The 21,981-nt window shown below is 31.8% G+C and overlaps 1 protein-coding gene across 2 annotated transcripts in view; it reads right to left on the bottom strand.

Moving 5' to 3' along the window:
- The window catches only part of LOC127737747 (UDP-glucuronic acid decarboxylase 1-like), a 31,264-nt gene that overhangs the window by 6,254 nt on the left and 3,029 nt on the right, over nucleotides 1-21,981 (bottom strand). Inside the window, exons 2-10 of one of the 2 annotated variants that reach the window (XM_052248634.1) lie at nucleotides 16,108-16,144; nucleotides 12,875-12,952; nucleotides 9,316-9,373; nucleotides 7,972-8,152; nucleotides 6,760-6,864; nucleotides 6,314-6,373; nucleotides 2,800-2,921; nucleotides 1,436-1,555; nucleotides 616-778 (exon numbers count right to left, since the gene is read on the bottom strand). In XM_052248634.1, coding sequence (XP_052104594.1) covers nucleotides 616-778; nucleotides 1,436-1,555; nucleotides 2,800-2,921; nucleotides 6,314-6,373; nucleotides 6,760-6,864; nucleotides 7,972-8,152; nucleotides 9,316-9,373; nucleotides 12,875-12,952; nucleotides 16,108-16,144 — 924 coding nt within the window. Of the gene's footprint in view, nucleotides 1-615; nucleotides 779-1,435; nucleotides 1,556-2,799; nucleotides 2,922-6,313; nucleotides 6,374-6,759; nucleotides 6,865-7,971; nucleotides 8,153-9,315; nucleotides 11,368-12,874; nucleotides 12,953-16,107; nucleotides 16,145-21,981 lie in introns of both variants that reach the window. The other variant, XM_052248635.1, reaches the window with a different exon arrangement.

The raw sequence follows: 21,981 nt of genomic DNA, 5'->3' as shown, positions 1-21,981 counted from the left end.
ATTAACCGGTGAGAGTCAAAATCGGTACATAACAGATATCACTATAATACGACTTTGAAAGTAAAACAGTTCCATCCTTTTGTAATTAATGTTTGAAGGGTCTTAAGCTAATACAAACCATATTAGTCAGTATGAAACACCAAAACGGAACGAACAATAACCGATTACGTTTTGTAGTTTACAAATTCTAAGCTGGTTTACGGTTGTCTTTTTCAATATATTTGTATCGTTTCAATCAAGCAGATACCAGTTTATTTCAACCAATGCATTGAAAAGAAACGAGAAATTTGTAATGAAAGGTTTAGTTTTTATATTTATCAGTATTAATTTGATATTGAATAGAAATAACTAATTAATATGGATGAGTTAAAATTATTAGTTTGAAAAATGATAAGAGCGCCCTCTACAATATAAATAACAAAGATGGCGGAACATAAACCACCTCGCCCGCGAAATTGAAATGTTTCTCTTATTTCTTGCTTATTGTACTCTATAGTCCGCACCCCGTCTGGAAGATCCAATTTTGGAGAATAAAACCGTGGACTATACAAGCCTTTCTACGGTATACCTTTAATTAATTTACATACCAACTAAACCTTTAATAAATTTACATACCAACTAAACCTTTAATAATTTTTGCAAAGTCTCCAATGGTGTACTCATCTGGATTACCAATATTAATTGGCATGGAATAGTTACTATTCATCAATCTGATTAAACCATCCACTAAATCTGACACATACTGAAATGACCTGGTCTGTTTGCCCTCACCATATATCTACAATAGAAAATCATAGCAATCCCTCACCATATATCAGAAATAACTTGCCCTCAACTTATATCTACAATTGAAATCATAGCCCTCACCATATATATACAATAGAAAATCATAGCAATCTGGCACAGTTCAATATCAGAAATAACTTATCGTTCTATGCCTGACAGGCAGAAAAGATGTAACTCAATTGCTCATGTCATTGTTTTCAAAGAATATATTATATAATTGAAAAGATCCTAGTTATTAATTTAAATGTTATGATGTTATTTGTCTTGTTTCTACTACTTACATAAAAACATCAGATACATTCATTTGTAACATATCCAGTCGTGCATCTTAAAGTTTTGTGCAGATAAGAATTTTTTTGCAGTTGCTTTCCTTTTTAACATAGACATGAGAAAAGTGGGACATGTGTTTTGTGTTGAAAACCAACTTCCATGTTTTAGTCTCTTTGGTTGAAGATGTAGGTAGCGTATATCATTTCTGCACATTACCATCATTGTAAGAATAATATACCTGCTCTGGTCACTTGATTTCCTAAACCAATAAACAATCCTACTGTTAAATCAATCAGTTTGCATCCAAAGAAAGGGCATTAACCCTTTCCAAAAAAAATCTTTTTTACTTAGGAATTTTATATCCGATTGACATACTTACAGTTATAGGTTGATCTTGTAAAGACTGGAGTATAAAGTTACTGACAACTCGGCCATCATTCAGATGCATTCTGGGACCAAATGTATTAAATATTCTAGCTACTCTGATTTCTGTACCATCCTGAAATTTACTGTTAATAATGATTTTCCATCAAAAAGTAATACTAATTTTCTATTAGCTAAATCATGCATGGCAGGCTGTGTTTAGGTCTATGCTTTATGCTTTTGATTTGTATGTATTTCGCCTTCTATGCATATGAATGTACTAGAGCACTTAAAATACAATTTAATGAATTTGGAGCATTTTTAAAGGTGCATTACACCTAAATAAATTTGCATTCATTTCCAACTCAAGTGAAAGGCATTCAATATGACTAATTTTGGTTTGCTATATATCAACTGATAAATAATGTCAAGCCTATTCAGGATAAGTACATTAACATTATATCAGTTGGTAGGATCTGAAATGTGACTGGACCAGGAGAAATGGTACATAAATGTCAGTAAACTGTTTCTTAAACATTTATAAGTAATACACCAAGGTATCATTTGTTTGAATCTTTCTACATTGTTCAGCTACTCATGAACAAACAATAGAAAATGTCAATCTGATGGCATTTCTGATTGCCATTTCCACATTGCTGTATTATTAGACTGGGTACTGTGAATTCCTCTTTCTACTTTAAACAGTTAGTCAATAAAATGCGAGGATTCGGAAGGTGTGCAGAATTACAATACTGTAAATTAAGAATTGTTGTGTGCAATTTTAAAAATTAGTGCAATTTGTGATCAATGGACAAAAATGAGTGATCTATCATAACAATTTGTGATCAATGGACAAAAATGAGTGATCTATCATTACAATTTGTGATCAATGGACAAAAATGAGTGATCTATCATTACAATGTCAGGAAATGTTGCATACAATAATGCTATCTTAAACAAGAATGTGTCCATAGTACACGGATGCCCCACTCGCGCTATCATTTTCTATGTTCAGGGGACCGGGAAATTGGGGTCAAAACTCTAATTTGGCATTAAAATTAGAAAGATCATATCATAGGGGACATGTGTACTAAGTTTCAAGTTGATTGGACTTCAACTTAATCAAAAACAACTTTGACCAAAAACTTTAACCTGAAGCGGGACAGACGGACGGACGGACAGACGGACGAATGAACGGACGGATGCACAGACCGAAAAACATAATGCCCCTAGGTGGGGCATAAAAATTCTGAATTCACCATACATGTACTTGCCTGTTATCAAATTAAATTATAAATGCCAAAATATGCCCTTTCTTAACAAAGCACTAATTCAAAAAAGCTAAACTCAATATGTCTTTGACTTAGAATAATTGTTCACCTGTCTATGATAAGCATAACACATTGTTTCTGCTACTCTTTTACCCTCATCATAACATGCTCTTGGTCCTATAGGATTCACATGTCCCCAATAATCTTCATTCTGTGGATGGATCTCTGGATCTGAAAATGAGAAAAAATTTAATGAAAATAGGATTTTCTTGTACTTAAATTGTGGTCAAACCATTATAAGTCAAATAAGAAATTAAATTTTGTTTTTGACATGAAAAAATATCTCCCTTCTGTGTAAGTTGTAAGGAAAAGTCACTTCAAAATTATCCCATCAAAACTGCACAACTGCATATGATGCAGATCTGTTTAGTATTCTTCCATTCCAATAATGTGAACTATAGGAGTGAAACAGGAAAAAATTATTCTACCTTTGAAATTAAGATATTGTCATCTGGAGATATTGTCATCTCGAGGTTTTGAACCAGGACCCTCTTACTGACTGAGTTAAAGAAATACTTCTCTACAACTGGCTATGTGTCTTCTACTCAAGGGAAGCAATCCTATTACACTTCCCCACCACAAATGTCACCATGCCATAATGACTTTTAACAACACAAACCTTGACTTGATATCACATGTATAAACACTATCATGTTCTTTTTTAAGATATGGAACCTTTGTGTAACATTCAGCACTCTAACCAATTGAGCTAAAGAAGTAACATGGAACTTCTGTGTAAGATTCAGCACTCTAACCAATTGAGCGATAGAAGTAACATGGAACTTCTCTGTAAGATTCGGCACTCTAACCAATTGAGCTTAAGAAGTAACATGGAACTTCTGTGTAAGATTTGGCACTCTAACCTATTGAACTAAAAAAGTAACATAGAACTTCTGTGTAAGATTCAGTACTCTAACCAATTGAGCTATAGAAGTAACATGGAATTTCTGTGTAAGATTCAGCACTCTAACCAATTGAGCTAAAGAAGTAACAGGGAACTTCTGTGTAAGATTTTGCACTCTAACCAATTAAGCTATAGAAGTAACATGGAACTTCTGTGTAAGATTCAGCACTCATACCAATTAATTGAGCTATAGAAGTAACATTAAACTTCTGTGTAAGATTTTGCACTCTAACCAATTGAGCTATAGAAGTAACATGGAACTTCTGTGTAAGATTCGACACTCTAACCAATTGAGCTAAAGAAATAACATGGAACTTCTGTGTGAGATTTTGTACTCTAACCAATTCAGCTAAAGAAGTAACATGGAACTGTGTAAGATTCAGCACTCTAACCAATTGAGCTAAAGAAGTAATATGGAACTTCTGTGTAAGATTCAGCACTCTAACCAATTGAGCTAAAGAAGTAACATAGAACTTCTGTGTAAGATACAGCACTCTAACCAATTGAGCTATAGAAGTAACTCATTTGATTACAACTGGAAAAGGATCTTCTACTCATGAAAAGCAATCCCATTAAGTGAGCTATTTTGTTGCCAACAACACCTCCAAAACCCAATAAAAAAGAAAGCTGTTTTTTCCCCAAAAAATATTTGATCGAAAGGTGTTTTAAATCTATCAAATAACATCCTGCATATGTTTATAATTGACCAAAAACTGACAGAATGAAAACATATTTCATTTGATGGAAAGGATACACAACTTTAATTTTCACAAAAAGTTCCATGTGAAAGTGTTAACGTTATAATTTCAAAAATAATGACAGATGATTACTTATCATACAACTACAATTTTCAATAAAATGCTTCGCTTGGGCGCAGCATGATACGACCGCAGAGGTCAAACCCTGAACAGTTGGGGCAAGTATGGACACAACATTCAAGCTTGATACAGCACTGAATTTGGATTGTAATTAAATATTTGACACAGGATAGGTTTGTGACACAGAATGAAAGTGGTCTAAGAACTTAAAAATGCTTAATTTACCTATTCAAACCATATCATTATTATTTGCTTTTATATATAAATCAGAAATAACCAATTTAAAATGGAAAATTTTAAAGAAAAAAAAGGAAAAAAAAATCCCCCCCCCCCCACAAATTTTTTGAACTCCCTTATGATTCATCACCCCCAAACTCAATCCCAGTCTTCCCTTTCTGGTATGGTACCTTGCAGTACAATTTCAGAGAGATCCATACACTTGAACACAAGTTATTGTCTGGAAACTAGAAAAATGCTTGTTTTTTGGCCCCAAATTCCTAAACGTTTAGGGCAATTACCCCCAAACTCAAACCCAGCTTTCCCTTTGTGATATGGAACCTTGCAGCACAATTTCAGAAAGATCCATACACTTACACACAAGTTATTGTCCTGAAACTAGAAAAATGCTTGTTTTTTGGCCCTTTTATGGCCCCTAATTCCTAAAATTTTGAGGGAATTACCCCCAAAATCAATCCCAGCCTTCCCTTTGTGGTATGGTACCTTGCAGTACAATTTCAGAGAGATTCATACACCTGAACACAAGTTATTGTCTGGAAACTAGAAAAATGCTTGTTTTTTGCCCCTTTTTGGCCCCTAATTCCTAAAATTTGAAGGCAATTACCCCCAAAATCAATCCCAGCATTCCCTTTGTGATATGGAACCTTGTGATACAATGTCAGAGAGATCCATACACTTACACACAAGTTATTGTCATGAAACTAGAAAAATGCTTGTTTTTTGCCCCTTTTTGGCCCCTAATTCCTAAAATTTTGAGGCAATTACCCCAAAAATCAATCCCAGCATTCCCTTTGTGATATGGAACCTTGTGGTACAATGTCAGAGAGATCCATACACTTACAAGTTATGTCTGGAAGTTACAAAAATGCTTATTTTTGGCCCCTTTTTGGCCCCTAATTCCTTAACTGTTGGTACCATAACCCCCAAAATCAATCCCTACCTTCTTTTGGTGGTATTGAACTTTATGGTAAAATTTCATAGAGATCCATTCACTTAAACTAAAGTTAGAGTGCGAAAACTAATGTGTCTTCGGACGAGTTTTATAATTCTTACAAGCATTCTGAGAGTATTGCATGGCAATATGTAGTTCCATTCCAGTTAAAAATTCATGCAAAAACAAAATGCTAACATGATCTGAAACTTGTCATGGTTAAACTTTATACCAAATATCAAATCAATATCTTCAAGCATGACAAAAAAACGTGTGGAAAACTGATTACTTGCGTGTATTTTCTAAGTCCAAGGACCATAAATATGCAAAAAAAAAATCATCTGAACGGAACAAAATTCATTCTTGATCTGTAACTGGTCATGATAAAACTATATACCAAATATCAAATCAATATCTTCAACCATGAAGAAAAAAAGTGTGGAAAACTGATTTAATGGACTGACAGATGGACAGACAGAATGCAAACCTAAAGTCCCCTTCAGCTTTGCCGGTATGGGACTAATAAAAGTATATCAATTGGAAAAAAAACCACATGGGCAAGTTAAACTTTCACTGTGTATAATTGTTCTTGGAAAGATGGGAATTATGGATTTAAGGTAAACTTATATGCTCTTACCACTTTATGTGTAATTATTTTTCACACCATACTTACCTCCATAGACCTCAGAAGTAGAGGCTAACAACAGTCTACCTCTCACACGTTTTGTAAGTCCTAAAATTTAAAATAATTACTGTCTTAATTCATCTTTCACCAAACTGACCATTAATAGTAGGGTTTTTTTCAAAATAGAGCAAGATTAATCTTACTGAATAGTGCTTTTGCAAAAGACCTCTCAGCAACTTACAAGTGAAAAAAATCCAACTACAATAAGCATGTTCTTTCTATGATACTATATGACTATCTACCACATGTAAGGCCAAAATGTATTTTACAAATATTTTTCACACCATATCCCTTTTATTTTTCATTAATGCTATACATTAGTTTATGTTTTTTCCATAAAAATTCTGACATTTATTGAGATAGTTTTAAAATATTGATAAAACATCATTAACCCAAGCATGACTTCTATTTCAATGAAGAAACTAATAACTCACCTAACATATTATTTGTGCCAATGGTATTTGTCTTGATAGTTTTGACTGGATTATACATGTAATTAGGTGGAGAGGCTGGTGATGCTAAGTGGTAAACCTGATCAACTGCAATGTAAATATACATCTGTTCAATTAAATAGTTAGGGGTATAAAATAACACATCTGAGGTCTTCTTATTCATTTTCAAAAGAACCCATCAGAAACAATATTCACTGTGTCTGTTGGACATTTCTTCCAAACTCTTAACATATAATCAACAACAAATATTTCAATCAGTGATTTTTGATCAAAAACATTGACTGCTAATTAACCTTCAGGTTTTGTTGTCTAAGATTAACGAATTGTGACCTTGACCAACACAGATGCATGGAGCATGCGAGATGATTTTAAGTTGGGTTTATTATATTTTTTCTATTTAGAATTGTTTATTGAACTTTGTCATAACAGTTGTTAAATGATTTGGTGTATTTTAAAGATTTATTTCAGAATCTGTTAATCCTGTTTAATTCCTTCCACTTTTGTTTACTTTTTCTTTCATCACAGTTTTTCCCTTTGAAATCGTGCTGTGCGATTGCCAGATTTCCAACAAAAACTCAATGCATATAGCTTGCTGTTCGGTGTGAACCAAGGCTCAGTGTTGAAGGCCGTACTTTGACCTATAATGGTTTACTTTTACAAACTGTGACTTGTATGGAGAGTTGTCTCATTTGCACTCATACCACATCTTCTTATATGTATGTAAAAAAGCTGTATGCAAATAAGAGTACTGGAAGACAATAATTCAATAGCAGTATATTTTTGAAGATTATGATAAATAAATGATTTCTGTTTGAAAGAAAGCCTTTGTACACAAATTTATAGTAAAACTTAGCAATTCAAGTATATAAAAAATATTCATCTTTTTGTTAAAGAGGAATCATATCACTTTAAGAATGTCATTATGAATACTGTTTTACAATTCTATAAGCATTGTTATAAGATTCAAAACATGAACTTTACAATGACATTGTTAGTAATTTCTTAATATGAAAACATTAAAGTAAATTGTGTGAAAAGTGAAATTAACCTTCCATAAATAAGGGATTGATTAGTCAAACAAAACTTCTATAAATAAGGGATTGATTACAGTGAAACAAAACTTCTATAAATAAGGGATTGATTACAGTGAAACAAACCTTCTATAAATAAGGGATTGATTACAGTTAAACAAACCTTCTATAAATAAGGGATTGATTACATCATGATTCAGTAACTCAAAATTTTCATGGCCAATCCAATGTTCCACATTTCTCTTCCGACCAGTGAAGAAATTATCAACAACAGTCACTTCATGTCCTTCTATCATTAGTCTGTCAACCAGGTGGGAACCAACAAATCCAGCCCCACCGGTTATCTAAAACATTTAATTTGTATCAGTTTAAAGGAGTGTTCCTTTGGTTACTGCCCTCAAAAGTGTACTGACTTACAGCCCCTTAAAACATTACAGGAATTAATTTGTTCTTGCTTTCAATTGTACAATGTTCTATCTTTATACATAACAAGTCATATAATAATTGGTCTATCTTTATACACAACAAGTCATATAATAACTGGTCTATCTTTATACATAACAAGTCATATAATAATTGGTCTTTCTTTATACACAACAAGTCATATAATAATTGGTCTATCTTTATACATAACAAGTCATATAATAATTGGTCTATCTTTATACATAACAAGTCATATAATAATTGGTCTATCTTTATACACAACAAGTCATATAATAACTAGTCTATCTTTATACATAACAAGTCATATAATAATTGGTCTATCTTATACATAACAAATCATATAATAATTGGTCTTTCTTTATACACAACAAGTCATATAATAATTGGTCTATCTTTATACATAACAAGTCATATAATAATTGGTCTATCTTTATACATAACAAGTCATATAATAATTGGTCTATCTTTATACACAACAAGTCATATAATAATTGAGAACATTTTCAGATTATTCAATAAAGGGTAAGTGCAGGAAAACTGGAAAATCCCCCTTTTTAATGAATAACACCCCATAACTCGGAAACGTAAAATCTAAAATTTATAAAAATTGAAAGGGAGCTCATGTCAATAGAAAGAAACAATTCACCAAAGTTTAATGCAAATTGGTTAAAGCGTTTTTGAGTTATTGTCCGATATGTAAACGAAGGACGGACAACAGTATACCATAATACGTCCTGTAAACGGGGCTACCAAAACCTTTTTTGCCAAATAAGCATAAAATTATCGCATAAAATAAACCTCTTGAATTTTTTTATTACCATAACTCTACATAAAATCAATCTTTTCAAAAAGAAAAAGAAAAAAAATTGTCAGTGATAGCAAGAAATATTTCGTATGTTATTTGAACAAGAGGCTCCTTTTAGGTCAGGTGAGTTAAAAATGGAATACATGTATCAGTGTTTTTAATATTTTTTTTGTTTTTTTTATTATTGATATTCTCAACCACCTATACCCATTATATGTATAATTCACCTTCATTCTAATCAAATATATATGTACATACCAGTATTCTTTTTCTGTCTTTTACATTTAAGAATTTAACTTCAGGATACACTTTCTGTCTAAAAAAGCAGGAAAATATATTTATACACATACTACATAAATATAATTTTGTTGTTGTTGAAAATAAGTTTCACAAACTTTAAACCAATCTATTTTAGGTCACTTTCCTTCTTGTAAATAAATTTGATATCATTCTACAGTGATTTACTTGTGAAAAATATGTTTCACATGCATATAAATGTTGCTTATTAAAATTCAACCTATAAATTTCGCATTTAGTCATCAATATAAATCTAAAATAAAAAACAACTTACAGCTTAACTCAGTTCATTCTATTATTCTCACTTTTACAGTCAATAAAAGAGATGTTTAAATAATTTTCTATGGACATCAAAGATTACTGTACAGGACCAGCAATTACTTTGAAGCCAATATGAATATGGTGGTCTTGGTTTTACTAAATTTTTGACTGACTTTCTAAGAGACATTTACCTAGTTTTTGTTCTTATTCATATTTTCAAGTTGGGAAATAACTATGGCTGTCTCTATAGCACAAACATTTCATTTGTTGGTAAAGTATGAGAATATTTAGCAACCAATGCATATCAGTGAATTTTGAAATATTCTCTAAAATGAGAGTAGATTTTCACAGAGTAGCAATTTTAAGTTTAGTACTGAATATAAAACTACCTTTTCCATATCATTTCATTTCCACATTAGAAAATAGTTGATATTTCAAATATTGCCACTAAAATGTGACCACTTTACAACCACTGAAGCTTTAGAATTTCCTCCATACTATTTGTGTGTATCCCACATAGCTACACAAGATTGCAAGGCTCTATAAGCAGTCATATTGACAATTAGATAACAAAATGGTCTCATGCAACTTACTAATGGAAGAAATCATATAAGTGCAACCTCTGCAAAAATTGGTGCAACTGAAAATGAATATGTGAAGAAAAGCAAAGATAATCTTCAATATGTAAAGTAGAGGAATGAGAATATTATCAAGAAAGTTGTTAAAATTAAATAGATAAATAATCAACATCATCCACCACAACCATACTAATAAATACAGTAATACCTAAAACTGATTGTGCCAGCACATATATATAGAAAAGTATACATTAGTTCATTAGAATAAATCAAGAGATCACAGAATATTTATATCACTACAATAGTATAATTCAGTGGCTTATACAGTTACAGCAATAGTTCTTGCCATCATGACTGGCATGCCTGAATTTTAATGGAATAAATCATAGTATTTAACAAACATTCAAATAAGTTCAGTATCTCTTGTAATATAAAATGTGACACACTCATTCAGCATTGTAAATTGATTCCAAGAACTATTCTTGTTAATTTGTGTGAAAAAAAACCTGAAATATTTTTTGTTCCTCCCAAATGAAGAGCATTCCCGTTTTTTTTCTTTTTTTTATAAAACTATCCCACCGCCGTAAACACCACGCCAAAGTCTACCTTTTTCAACTGCATTGAAGCGAAGAAAAAATTATGAATGCTTTTGAAATACAAAGTCTTGCATATGTTTTTACATATGAAATAAAACACTGATAAGTAGGATTAAGTTTTATAACAAGTAGAGTGGGAAACTATGTTATTACACAAAAATATTGTACAAACTGTATTAGTAAATAATATATATGGCCACACAAAATTTAAATTTTGCTTATCAGATTTCTTTTCTTTATATCTAAATTCTGTATATATGTGGGAAGGGGTATAAAAGGGAGACAATAAGATCTTCATCAGATCATTTTCAATCCATAATCTTAACTGACGATGCAAAAAAAATGTGTAGAAATATAATTGTCTATAGTATTTTCTTTCAAACATATTAAACATAAAATCCTATATTATCAATTACCTAAAATAAATCTGTTTCAAACTCTGAATTTCAAAAATATATCAAATAATTTCAAGCAAGTATTAATTAAAAGTAGAATTACAGAAAATGTGCTGAAATTGCAATAAACAAAATTTTGATTACGTGTGGCTTGATTCAAAAATATACCTTGTCCCTTCAAACCTTGACAAAATATTCAAAAATGAAAACCATCATATTTAATTTCACCTCAAACAAATCAGCCTAACTAGATATTAAATCTATCATCATAACCAATAGTATTTCAACATTTACAACCTTTCAGAATGGGTTTGTTCAACAAATTATACTTCATGTATTCTAATGTATGGTGCTTTCAGGCTCGTTTGACCTGTCACATTCTATGCCTATTTTCCACTCTATCAAGGATCATATGTCCAGAACGCTTACCGGGTAAAGTGAAAATAGTCAATATCAAATTTGACATTCATTTTATCATCAATAACAACATATTAAAATTTGTAAAGCATTGGCTGAACAGTTCATAAGTTATTGCACAGAAACAACAGAATTTTTTCCTAATCTGCAAATAACTATTTATTGGACTAATCATGCTATTGATAGACCTTTAAAATACGATGTTTAAGTCGCAATTCAAAATTAATATTGATAAAAAAGATGAAAACTTCTGACCTATTCAATTTCTAAATGCTTTAACCAGCAAGTATTACCATACAGCTGAACATGGTTAGAATTTAAGCCATTGATTAAACTAGCAAGAATGACTAAAGATAAACAAATTTTATAAGCCAGCTAGAAATTCTAATAGCCTGCAAAACAAGATCTAGAATGCAAGTACACAGAAAACGATTCATAATCAAATTTGAAAAACTGTCTTTATTCTAAAAATCCATAGCAAGTTTTTGATTCCTATTTAACAAGTGACAATATCTGCATTTGTTTGCACACTTTATGCAATAATGAATATTGCACACAAACAGTATATTTCAAATAATCAATTTGACTGCCACATTCAAACCAATTGCCAGTTGACAGCACCTCATTTGATATTTGTATTTTTTTCTTCTTGATAACAAATCTGTGCAATCCGATGTACGTCAATCAAAGATTTAAAGTGATCTTCCTCTAAGATGTAATTGATTATCTAGTTTAGTTGTATTGCTGTAGGACATAGTTAAGTAAGCGTTTATGTATACAAGTTCTAAAATGGAAAGGACCATAGTTTCTAAATAAAACACAAGAAAAACGATTTCCATAACCGAAAGAAGGCTGATACTGTTTTTGCATGTCATGGCTGATATGGCCTTCCCATTGAAATTGTTAGGGAAGCTTATATCAGCCAATGTAGAGGCCCACTAGTCTGATAAGTACTGTCAAATTCGTGCCATATCAGCAATGCAAACACAAAGTTATCATAAGAAAATATATGATATTTATAATTAGAGGTTTTCAAAAACAAAATTTATCCAGGCAGAAATTTCTTATCCTGTCTTTTACCTCTTTTAGGTAGACAAAATGATATGAGTGGTCAGATATGCAAATAATTCTTATGTTCAACTTATAAAATCTATATAAGCAACTTAAACCTTTTACAAGCAGTTATTTTCTGCTAATGTTTTGGTATATTTTGATATCATTATAGACATTTTAACTCAATATAAACAAAATTCATGCTTTATTGAAAATTTACCCATGTTCCAGCTCCTGAACTCTGCGTTTCAAATTTTCAATTTCATTAAATAAATCATTATTTACACTTCTTCTTTCACTGAAAAAAAATAGAATTAGAAGTAAGAAAATATTTCTGACTGATTTATTGAATGCTTTACTCTTTTCCAAAAACATGCTACTGTTTGTTTTCTCAATTGAATTGTATCATATTTCATGTTGGGGCCTTTTATATTTTTTTTGTTATGTGTTTTTTTTTGTAATGCGTTTATGTTTGGGCCTTTTATAGCCGACTATACAGTTTTTGTTTTCCTCATTGTTGAAGGCCATACTGTTTCCTGTAATTGTTTACATCCACTTCATTTGACCTTTTGTGGACAGTTGTCTCATTAGCAATCATACTATATCTCCTTATTTTTATAAAATAAATTTTGTAAGTTTATTGTTTTAAAAGATACTCTTTTTCCATTCTGTGTACTACAATTTTTGTAAGTAATGTGTACAGTCATGAGTATGCCAGTCTGTTTGATTTGATCAGGTAGTCTCTGTGAATGCATGGTCATTATTTGACAGTTTAACTGTAGTACTGAAATGCCTTAATAAAATTTGTTATTTTTAGTACACAACGCAATTTGCATTTCTTTTTTATTTTGTAGTTAACATATTTTTACATCTGAGTAACTATGTTTTCATGTCCCTGAGTTCAGTGAGTTGCCATAAATGTAATTTCATTTAAAAGAAGTCTAAAGAGTTATCATTTCTTCTTATAATATGTGTTATGAAGTACAATGTACCAAATATTTGCTGTAAGATTACTAAAAAGTCTCCTAGACACCAGTTTTCTCACGAGTTATCATGTGTTTGCCAAAAGGTATCTTATCTGTTCATTTTGTTTTATACTCGTGTCTCATGACATTCAAATTGATTTCTAATCATTATAACTTACTGTCAATATGAGGGTAACATTCTACTCTAACACATGACTCAGCGGATAATTTTTTCAATATTACCCTCTAGTAATAAAAACTGGGAAAACAAGAATCTTTGATTTCTAAGACAACAACAATAGAAAATTCAGTATAAAAATTTAATTAAATAACACATAACTGAAGCATGAAAGGGCAATAAAGCAGATTGTTACTGTTGAAAAAGAAAATACAGTCAATTTCAGTTTTGATCATGTAGTGCTGATCATTTTTGCAATTTACACTTTTAACCTTTATTACTAGCTCCTATATTTTTCAGGATAACAGCCAAAAACTGCAAAAATTCCCTTTATAAATTTTATGGACGCCATCTTGAGTTGGTGGGCCATTATGGAATATCTGTTTCACAGATGATAGCAGACATGTTCCAATTGTTGTAACTACAATCCCGTCCCCTTTTCCATCGAAACCTTGTGGTATCAATCAATCCCAGCATTCCCTTTGTGATATGGAACCTTGTGGTATCATTGTACCACAAGGTTCCATATCACAAAGGGAATGCTGGGATTGATTTTGGGGGTAATTGCCTCAAAATTTTAGGAATTAGGGGCCAAAAAAGGGGCCAAAAATAAGCATTTTTGTAACTTCCAGACATAACTTGTGTGTTAGTGTATGGATCTCTCTGACATTGACAATGTCAGAGAGATCCATACACTAACACACAAGTTATTGTCATGAAACTAGAAAAATGCTTATTTTTGGCCCCTTTTTGGCCCCTAATTCCTTAATTGTTGGTACCATAACCCCCAAAATCAATCCCTACCTTCCTTTTGTGGTATTGAACCTTATGGTAAAATTTCATAGAGATCCATTCACTTTAACTAAACCAATGTGTCTTCGGACGTCGACGACGACGCCAACATCATACCAATATACGACCTCGGTTGTATAAAAACAGACCAAAACACAAAAACTTATAACATTGACCAATGAACCATCAAAATGAGGTCAAGGTCAGATGAAACCTGCCAGACTGACATGTACCCATTACAACTATTCCATACACCACATACAGTTATTCTACTGATCACTGATCCATGAAATGAGGCCGTGGTCAGGTGAACCCTGCCTGATGGACATGTAGACGTTGCAAGGAACCCATATACAAAATATAGTTATCCTATTACTCATAATAAGTGAGAAATTCACATTACAAAAAAACTGTAATTTTTTTCAAGCAGTCACTGAACCATGAAAATGATGTCAAGGATCATGGACATATGACTGAAGGAAACTTTGTAACATTAGGTATCTGCATACAAGGTATGAAGCATCCAGGTCATCTACGTTCTGAAATATAAAGCTTTATAAAAATAGTTTACGCTGCTGCCACTGCTGGATAGTAATCCCTGTCTCTCACATTCTGCGACTTTCGTCACAGGCAAGACAAAAATCAGCACTTAAGGGGCAATAACTTCAAAACAGGTACAAAGATTTTCCCAAAATGTTCAGGGTAGAAAGAACTTGTTGTGCTGACCATTTATACCTTTTGTTGTGCTGACCATTTATACCTTATCAGTTTTCCCTTTACTGCTATAGTTTAAGAGATATTAGCCAAAACTGTAATTTGACCCTTAGACACATCAGCCATATTGGTTGATCAACCTGAACGAACATAACAAGCTTTATAGTTGACATCCCATAGATGAAGCAGACAAACTTTGGTTTCAATCCATTGAGCAGTTTCTATGGAGAAGATTTTTTTAAAGAAATTTATGGATCACAGTCACAGAGTGGTGGCAAAAGCTCACCTGGAAAATGAAGCTATCAAGCCAGTGACAATAGAGTTGTGTTGCACTATATGAAATACTGATCCAAAAACATGAAGCTAATTACATTTAAATCCATACACTATACACCTGGGGTCCCCATATCTTCTTGTGTACAAAAGAATTTCTCTCGTATTGATACCGTATAGCGGGTTATTTTCGCGAGTGTAAAATTTCGCGATTTTCATTGAATAAGGTATACGAAATATTTTGGCGATTATTATTTTGGCGGATTCAAAACTTATTTCAATACATTTGAATGTGCACTCTTAAATTGGCAGAATTTATTTTGGCGATTTTGTTCTATCCGCGAAAATAAGCGAAAATTTACACCCCGCGAAAATAAACCGCTATACGGTATCAGTCTGTCATTGTTTAAATGTGAATATTTTATAATAGGAAACAATCAACCTTCATTTAAAGTTCATTCATGAAGTACTCTTATTCAAGACTGCAACTTGGTTATTTCAAAATTTGTTTATCGTTTTCTTTCTACTTACATTTCTCCAACAGAATGTGAAAAGTTTCCAAACCATACTGCAATAAAAATAAAATAATAAGAATTAAAACTATAGTCTAATGGTTCAGGATATTATAAAGGTTTATTAATAATTATAAATGAAGGTGAATTTAGTCTTTGAACTTCCTATTTTCTGCGGAAAAAATCTTGATTTTATTCTGAATACTTTTTCTTCTTTATCTTCCGTTTGATTTTTTTTGCTGTGTATTTTTTTTTAGCAAGTTGCCAAAATGTTGAAAAGGTATTTGGTATGTGATATTATACAGCTTATACACTTTTAACATATACCCCTTTTGACCAAACCCTTTTTCTTTCAAAGAGCTATCTCCCAAACACATGTCTCCTTCTTATCAAAAAATGATATTGGTGACTGATTTTTATTAAATTGCTTGCTATTTCCTCGGGATGCTTCAGTCAATTTTGACAGAACAATCCAGTGACAAATTCTTATGTTCCTCTCAACTTTTTTTTTAATTAGGGGGATGTTAGTGCAACTCATAAGCTATAAATGATAATATTAAGGTTAAGTTCTGATGATTTGAGATTCTTGGAAAATTGAGGACAAAGACATGTTCTTTATTTTGAAGGTTGAAAGACCCAATTAACAGAAGGTTGATATCAAGTTATTGCAATAGCAGATTACATGTATTTACTGCTCTTGGTTAGGTGACCTACATTTGTAAACATGAAGTGACACCATATGCTATTTATTTTCCATTTCAAAATCATATTTGGGTCAATGCTAACAAAATTCAATATAAGGGTAAAACTGAAAAACTAAAGGAACTACCAATATTATGACTTAATTATTAATAAGCTGTATTTGAAATTTCCGAACATTACAACAACAACAACAAAAAAACAACCAATGAGACCTGTGAATTACAAAAAAATAACTTCTAGTTCATTTTTTTGTAATACAGGTCACATTAAAGAACATTAAGAACTTCAAACATTTGTAGATTCTAGATTGCTTTCCTGGGTTAAAAATTAGGTCTCAACTACTTGATTCTCAATGTCAAATTAACATCTCTAAGAACTACCCACAGGCACTTGTTTCTATCCATGAAAAGATCCACTATCATCGTAAATATACGTTGATATTGGATCTTCCTATGGATAGAAACAAGTGCCTGTGGAACTAGCTAAGAGTGAACAAATGTTCTTGAAATCTATCTTAACACACTGTTTTACATTGTTTCATTTGAAAACATAATCAAGTCTGTAATGTGTATTGTAAACACATCCATCAAAGCTGTAATCTTTTTGTGCTGTAGATAAATGTCTAATGACAACAGCTTTTACTACATGTACCGTATGTGCCATCTGTTTCTTTTTGTTTCAAAATACATTAACAAAAAACATATTATGTTAATGCTTTTCTAGATATTTGATCTTTTTGCAAACTTAACCATTACTTTTTTACTGAATAAGTTACTGTTGTAAATTTCTTTGAACCATGTCTAGGTAAAATCTGTATTATACATACATTTGTACCATGGATAACAGTGTTGATTCTAGAAAAAGAAACAATGAGCCCGGAGGGCGAATGGTTTGTTTTTCATGAATCAATGCTTATCCATTGTGTCTCTACCTTAAACTATTGTGTTGATGTCTTTTCAAAATTAAATATAAAACTTTAAAAAAAAACTATCACATAAACTTAACATGATCCAAAAAAATGAGGTCAAGGTTAGATAAACCTAGCTGGAAATACATAAACACCTTACAATCATTCCATACACCAAGTATGCTTCAAATATAGTTGACCTATTGCACATCTAAGAAACAAGTATGCTTCAAATATAGTTGACCTATTGCACATCTAAGAAACAAGTATGCTTCAAATATAGTTGACCTATTGCACATCTAAGAAACAATCTAAACCAAGTAAACTTAACATTGATCAATGAACCATGAAAATGAGGCCAAGGTTAGATGACACCTGCCAGTTGGACATGTACACCTTACAATCATTCCATACACCAAATATAGTAGACCTATTGCTTATAGTATCTGAGATATGGACTTGACCACGAAAACTTAACCTTGTTCACTGATCCATGAAATGAGGTCAAGGTAAAGTGAAAACTGTCTGACGGGCATGAGGACCTTGCAAGGTACGCATATACCAAATATAGTTATCCTATTACTCATAATAAGAGAGAAATTAAGATTACAAAAAATCTGAACTTGTTATTCAAGTAGTCACTGAACCATAAAAATGAGGTAAAGGACAATGGACATATGACAGACGGACACTTCATATCATAAGGCATCTATATACAAATTATGAAGGAAACAGGTCTTTTACCTTCTGAAATATTAAGCTTTTAAGAAGTGTGTACTGCCGCCCCTGTCACCAGATCACTATCCCTAGGTCGAGCTTTCTGCGACAGAAGTCGCAAGCTCGACAAAAATAAACGGGAAAACATGCTATCATTACAAAAATATCCACAGTAACATACAAAATAAGAAAAACGGAAAAACTAAAGAATAGGGACAACAAAGAGAAAACAGGGATTTGAACCTAAACTGACAAGTCTCTCTTCTAATGACTATAACTCATTGATCTTAATCTCGCAGCTACCAACTTATAAGATATGATTGTCTATTATGCATATATAAAGGTACAAGTCCCGTGTTGGTGTTGTACCTATGTGTATCATATGTTCATTTGTATATATAAAATAAACATCTAAATTGCAACCCATTGGTAGCCAAGAGGTTTCGTCCATGTCTTGATAACAGTCACGCATAACAGATTTCAAGGAGGGGTTCAATTCCCATTGAAGGCATATAAAAATTACAAAAATTAAAGGTAAGTTTTAAATTAATTCCATTAGTGAACAGAAATCAGTAAATTAGCCAATTCAAACTTAATGAATTTAGGCGCACAAAGGAAACAACTGAATATAATTTGGTGAGTCCATTTCAGTGACAGATTTAGGAAGCTTTGATTCTAGAAAAATAAAACCACAGTAAATGAATAGGGTGACATCACGGCAATGGTTTAAAATATTCTAACTTGGATTCAAGAAATATTTTTCTTTTTTCATTTATCTGTGAAAGGACAATATTTAAATGGTATAAATATAGCATGTAGAACAAAGGTGTCCAAGATGTGTCTCCTCAAATAAATGTTTTCTCAAAGTATAGACAAATAATACATACTTCGTGGGTTGCTTTCTTTTTTTATTAATGTTTTAAAATTTCATGCAGGTCGTGTATTGAACAATTATACAGGAACAACATAGAAAACAATATATACATGTAGTGTCTCCACTTACTCAAACCAAGATAAATCTATTTGGCCCAGTAAATGCTCTATCTTTATATAATTACCTGACCAAATGTCCAATAGAAAACAGATGACCTTGGGTATCATTGATCAAGTATCACAAAACCTGATTAAATTACAGGCACTCAGAAATATTATGTTCCAGAAGGGAGCATAAATGGTACAAGAGTCAATACTACTGTACGTGCTGAAACAGCATCAACAACATTAGCATGACTAGGCAAATACATATGGCAGGCCATTAAAACTCTTTGGATTTTTCTTTATACATTTATCAGGAGCATACCATTTATTCCCTGCAAATTTGTATCTGTGGAGCATACGATTTCCGGCAAATTTGTATAACAGATTACCAAATATTATGGTGATAAATAAAACAAACATGCACCATGGTGGCCTTCAGCTGTTGTCTACTCTTTGGTTAAGTTGTTGTCTCTTTGACATATTCCCCATTTCCATTCTCAATTTTACCAATAACCTTCAGGAGCTTATCAGGTAGCACCTATCTCATTTAATATATGAACAATACATGATCTCTACCAATAAAGGCTCAGGAATCTTATTCAAGAATATGAGCTCCCTACCCACAGGGTCTCAAGAATCTGATTGCTTTTGAGAAGTTTTGTCCACAGTACCAGTCTGGCCAATAGTTGTTTCAGTGACACTATTTCATAATATTTATGTTCCTAACATAAATATATGCATTCAGTGTTTTGACAAAAGCTAATTTCAAAAAGAATAGGCAAACTGGCGAATTTGTTTCTCAACAAAAACAGGCAACTGGTCATGTGACCAGCTAAGAACAGAATCAAGCAAAACTGGCTTGAACATAATATCTAAGTCATTGTGGACATTTTAATATCATATACTGAATGAACAGATTAAGCAAAACTGGCTTGAACATAATATCTGTCATTGAGGACATTTTAATATCATATACGGAATGAACAGATTAAGCAAAACTGGCTTGAACATAATATCTGTCATTGAGGACATTTTAATATCATATACAGAATGAACATATTAAGCAAAACTGGCTTGAACATAATATCTGTCATTGAGGACATTTTAATATCATATACAGAATGAACATATTAAGCAAAACTGGCTTGAACATAATATCTGTCATTGAGGACATTTTAATATCATATACAGAATGAACATATTAAGCAAAACTGGCTTGAACATAATATCTGTCATTGAGGACATTTTAATATCATATACGGAATGAACAGATTAAGCAAAACTGGCTTGAACATAACGTCTGTCATTGAGGACATTTTAATATCATATACGGAATGAACAGATTAAGCAAAACTGGCTTGAACATAATATCTGTCATTGAGGACATTTTAATATCATATACGGAATGAACATATTAAGCAAAACTGGCTTGAACATAATATCTGTCATTGAGGACATTGTCATATCATATACAGAATGAACAGATTAAGCAAAACTGGCCTGAACATAATATCTGTCATTGAGGACATTTTGATATCATATACGGAATGAACAGATTAAGCAAAACTGGCTTGAACATAATATCTGTCATTGAGGACATTTTAATATCATATACGGAATGAACAGATTAAGCAAAACTGGCTTGAACATAATATCTGTCATTGAGGACATTTTAATATCATATACAGAATGAACAGATTAAGCAAAACTGGCTTGAACATAATATCTGTCATTGAGGACATTTTAATATCATATACAGAATGAACATATTAAGCAAAACTGGCCTGAACATAATATCTGTCATTGAGGACATTGTAATATCATATACAGAATGAACAGATTAAGCAAAACTGGCTTGAACATAATATCTGTCATTGAGGACATTTTGATATCATATACGGAATGAACAGATTAAGCAAAACTGGCTTGAACATAATATCTGTCATTGAGGACATTTTAATATCATATACGGAATGAACAGATTAAGCAAAACTGGCTTGAACATAATATCTGTCATTGAGGACATTTTAATATCATATACAGAATGAACAGATTAAGCAAAACTGGCTTGAACATAATATCTGTCATTGAGGACATTTTAATATCATATACAGAATGAACATATTAAGCAAAACTGGCCTGAACATAATATCTGTCATTGAGGACATTTTAATATCATATACAGAATGAACATATTAAGCAAAACTGGCTTGAACATAATAAATGTCATTGTGGACATTTTAATATCATATACAGAATGAACAGATTAAGCAAAACTGGCCTGAACATAATATCTGTCATTGAGGACATTTTAATATCATATACAGAATGAACATATTAAGCAAAACTGGCCTGAACATAATATCTGTCATTGAGGACATTTTAATATCATATACAGAATGAACATATTAAGCAAAACTGGCTTGAACATAATATCTGTCATTGAGGACATTTTAATATCATATACAGAATGAACAGATTAAGCAAAACTGGCTTGAACATAATATCTGTCATTGAGGACATTTTAATATCATATACGGAATGAACAGATTAAGCAAAACTGGCCTGAACATAATATCTGTCATTGAG

This window comes from Mytilus californianus, unplaced genomic scaffold (assembly GCF_021869535.1).
Source record: "Mytilus californianus isolate M0D057914Y unplaced genomic scaffold, xbMytCali1.0.p SCAF_4, whole genome shotgun sequence".
Classification (NCBI taxonomy): domain Eukaryota; kingdom Metazoa; phylum Mollusca; class Bivalvia; order Mytilida; family Mytilidae; genus Mytilus; species Mytilus californianus.
Note: the sequence above shows the minus strand (reverse complement) of the source record. Positions and strands in the feature narration are given on the sequence as shown.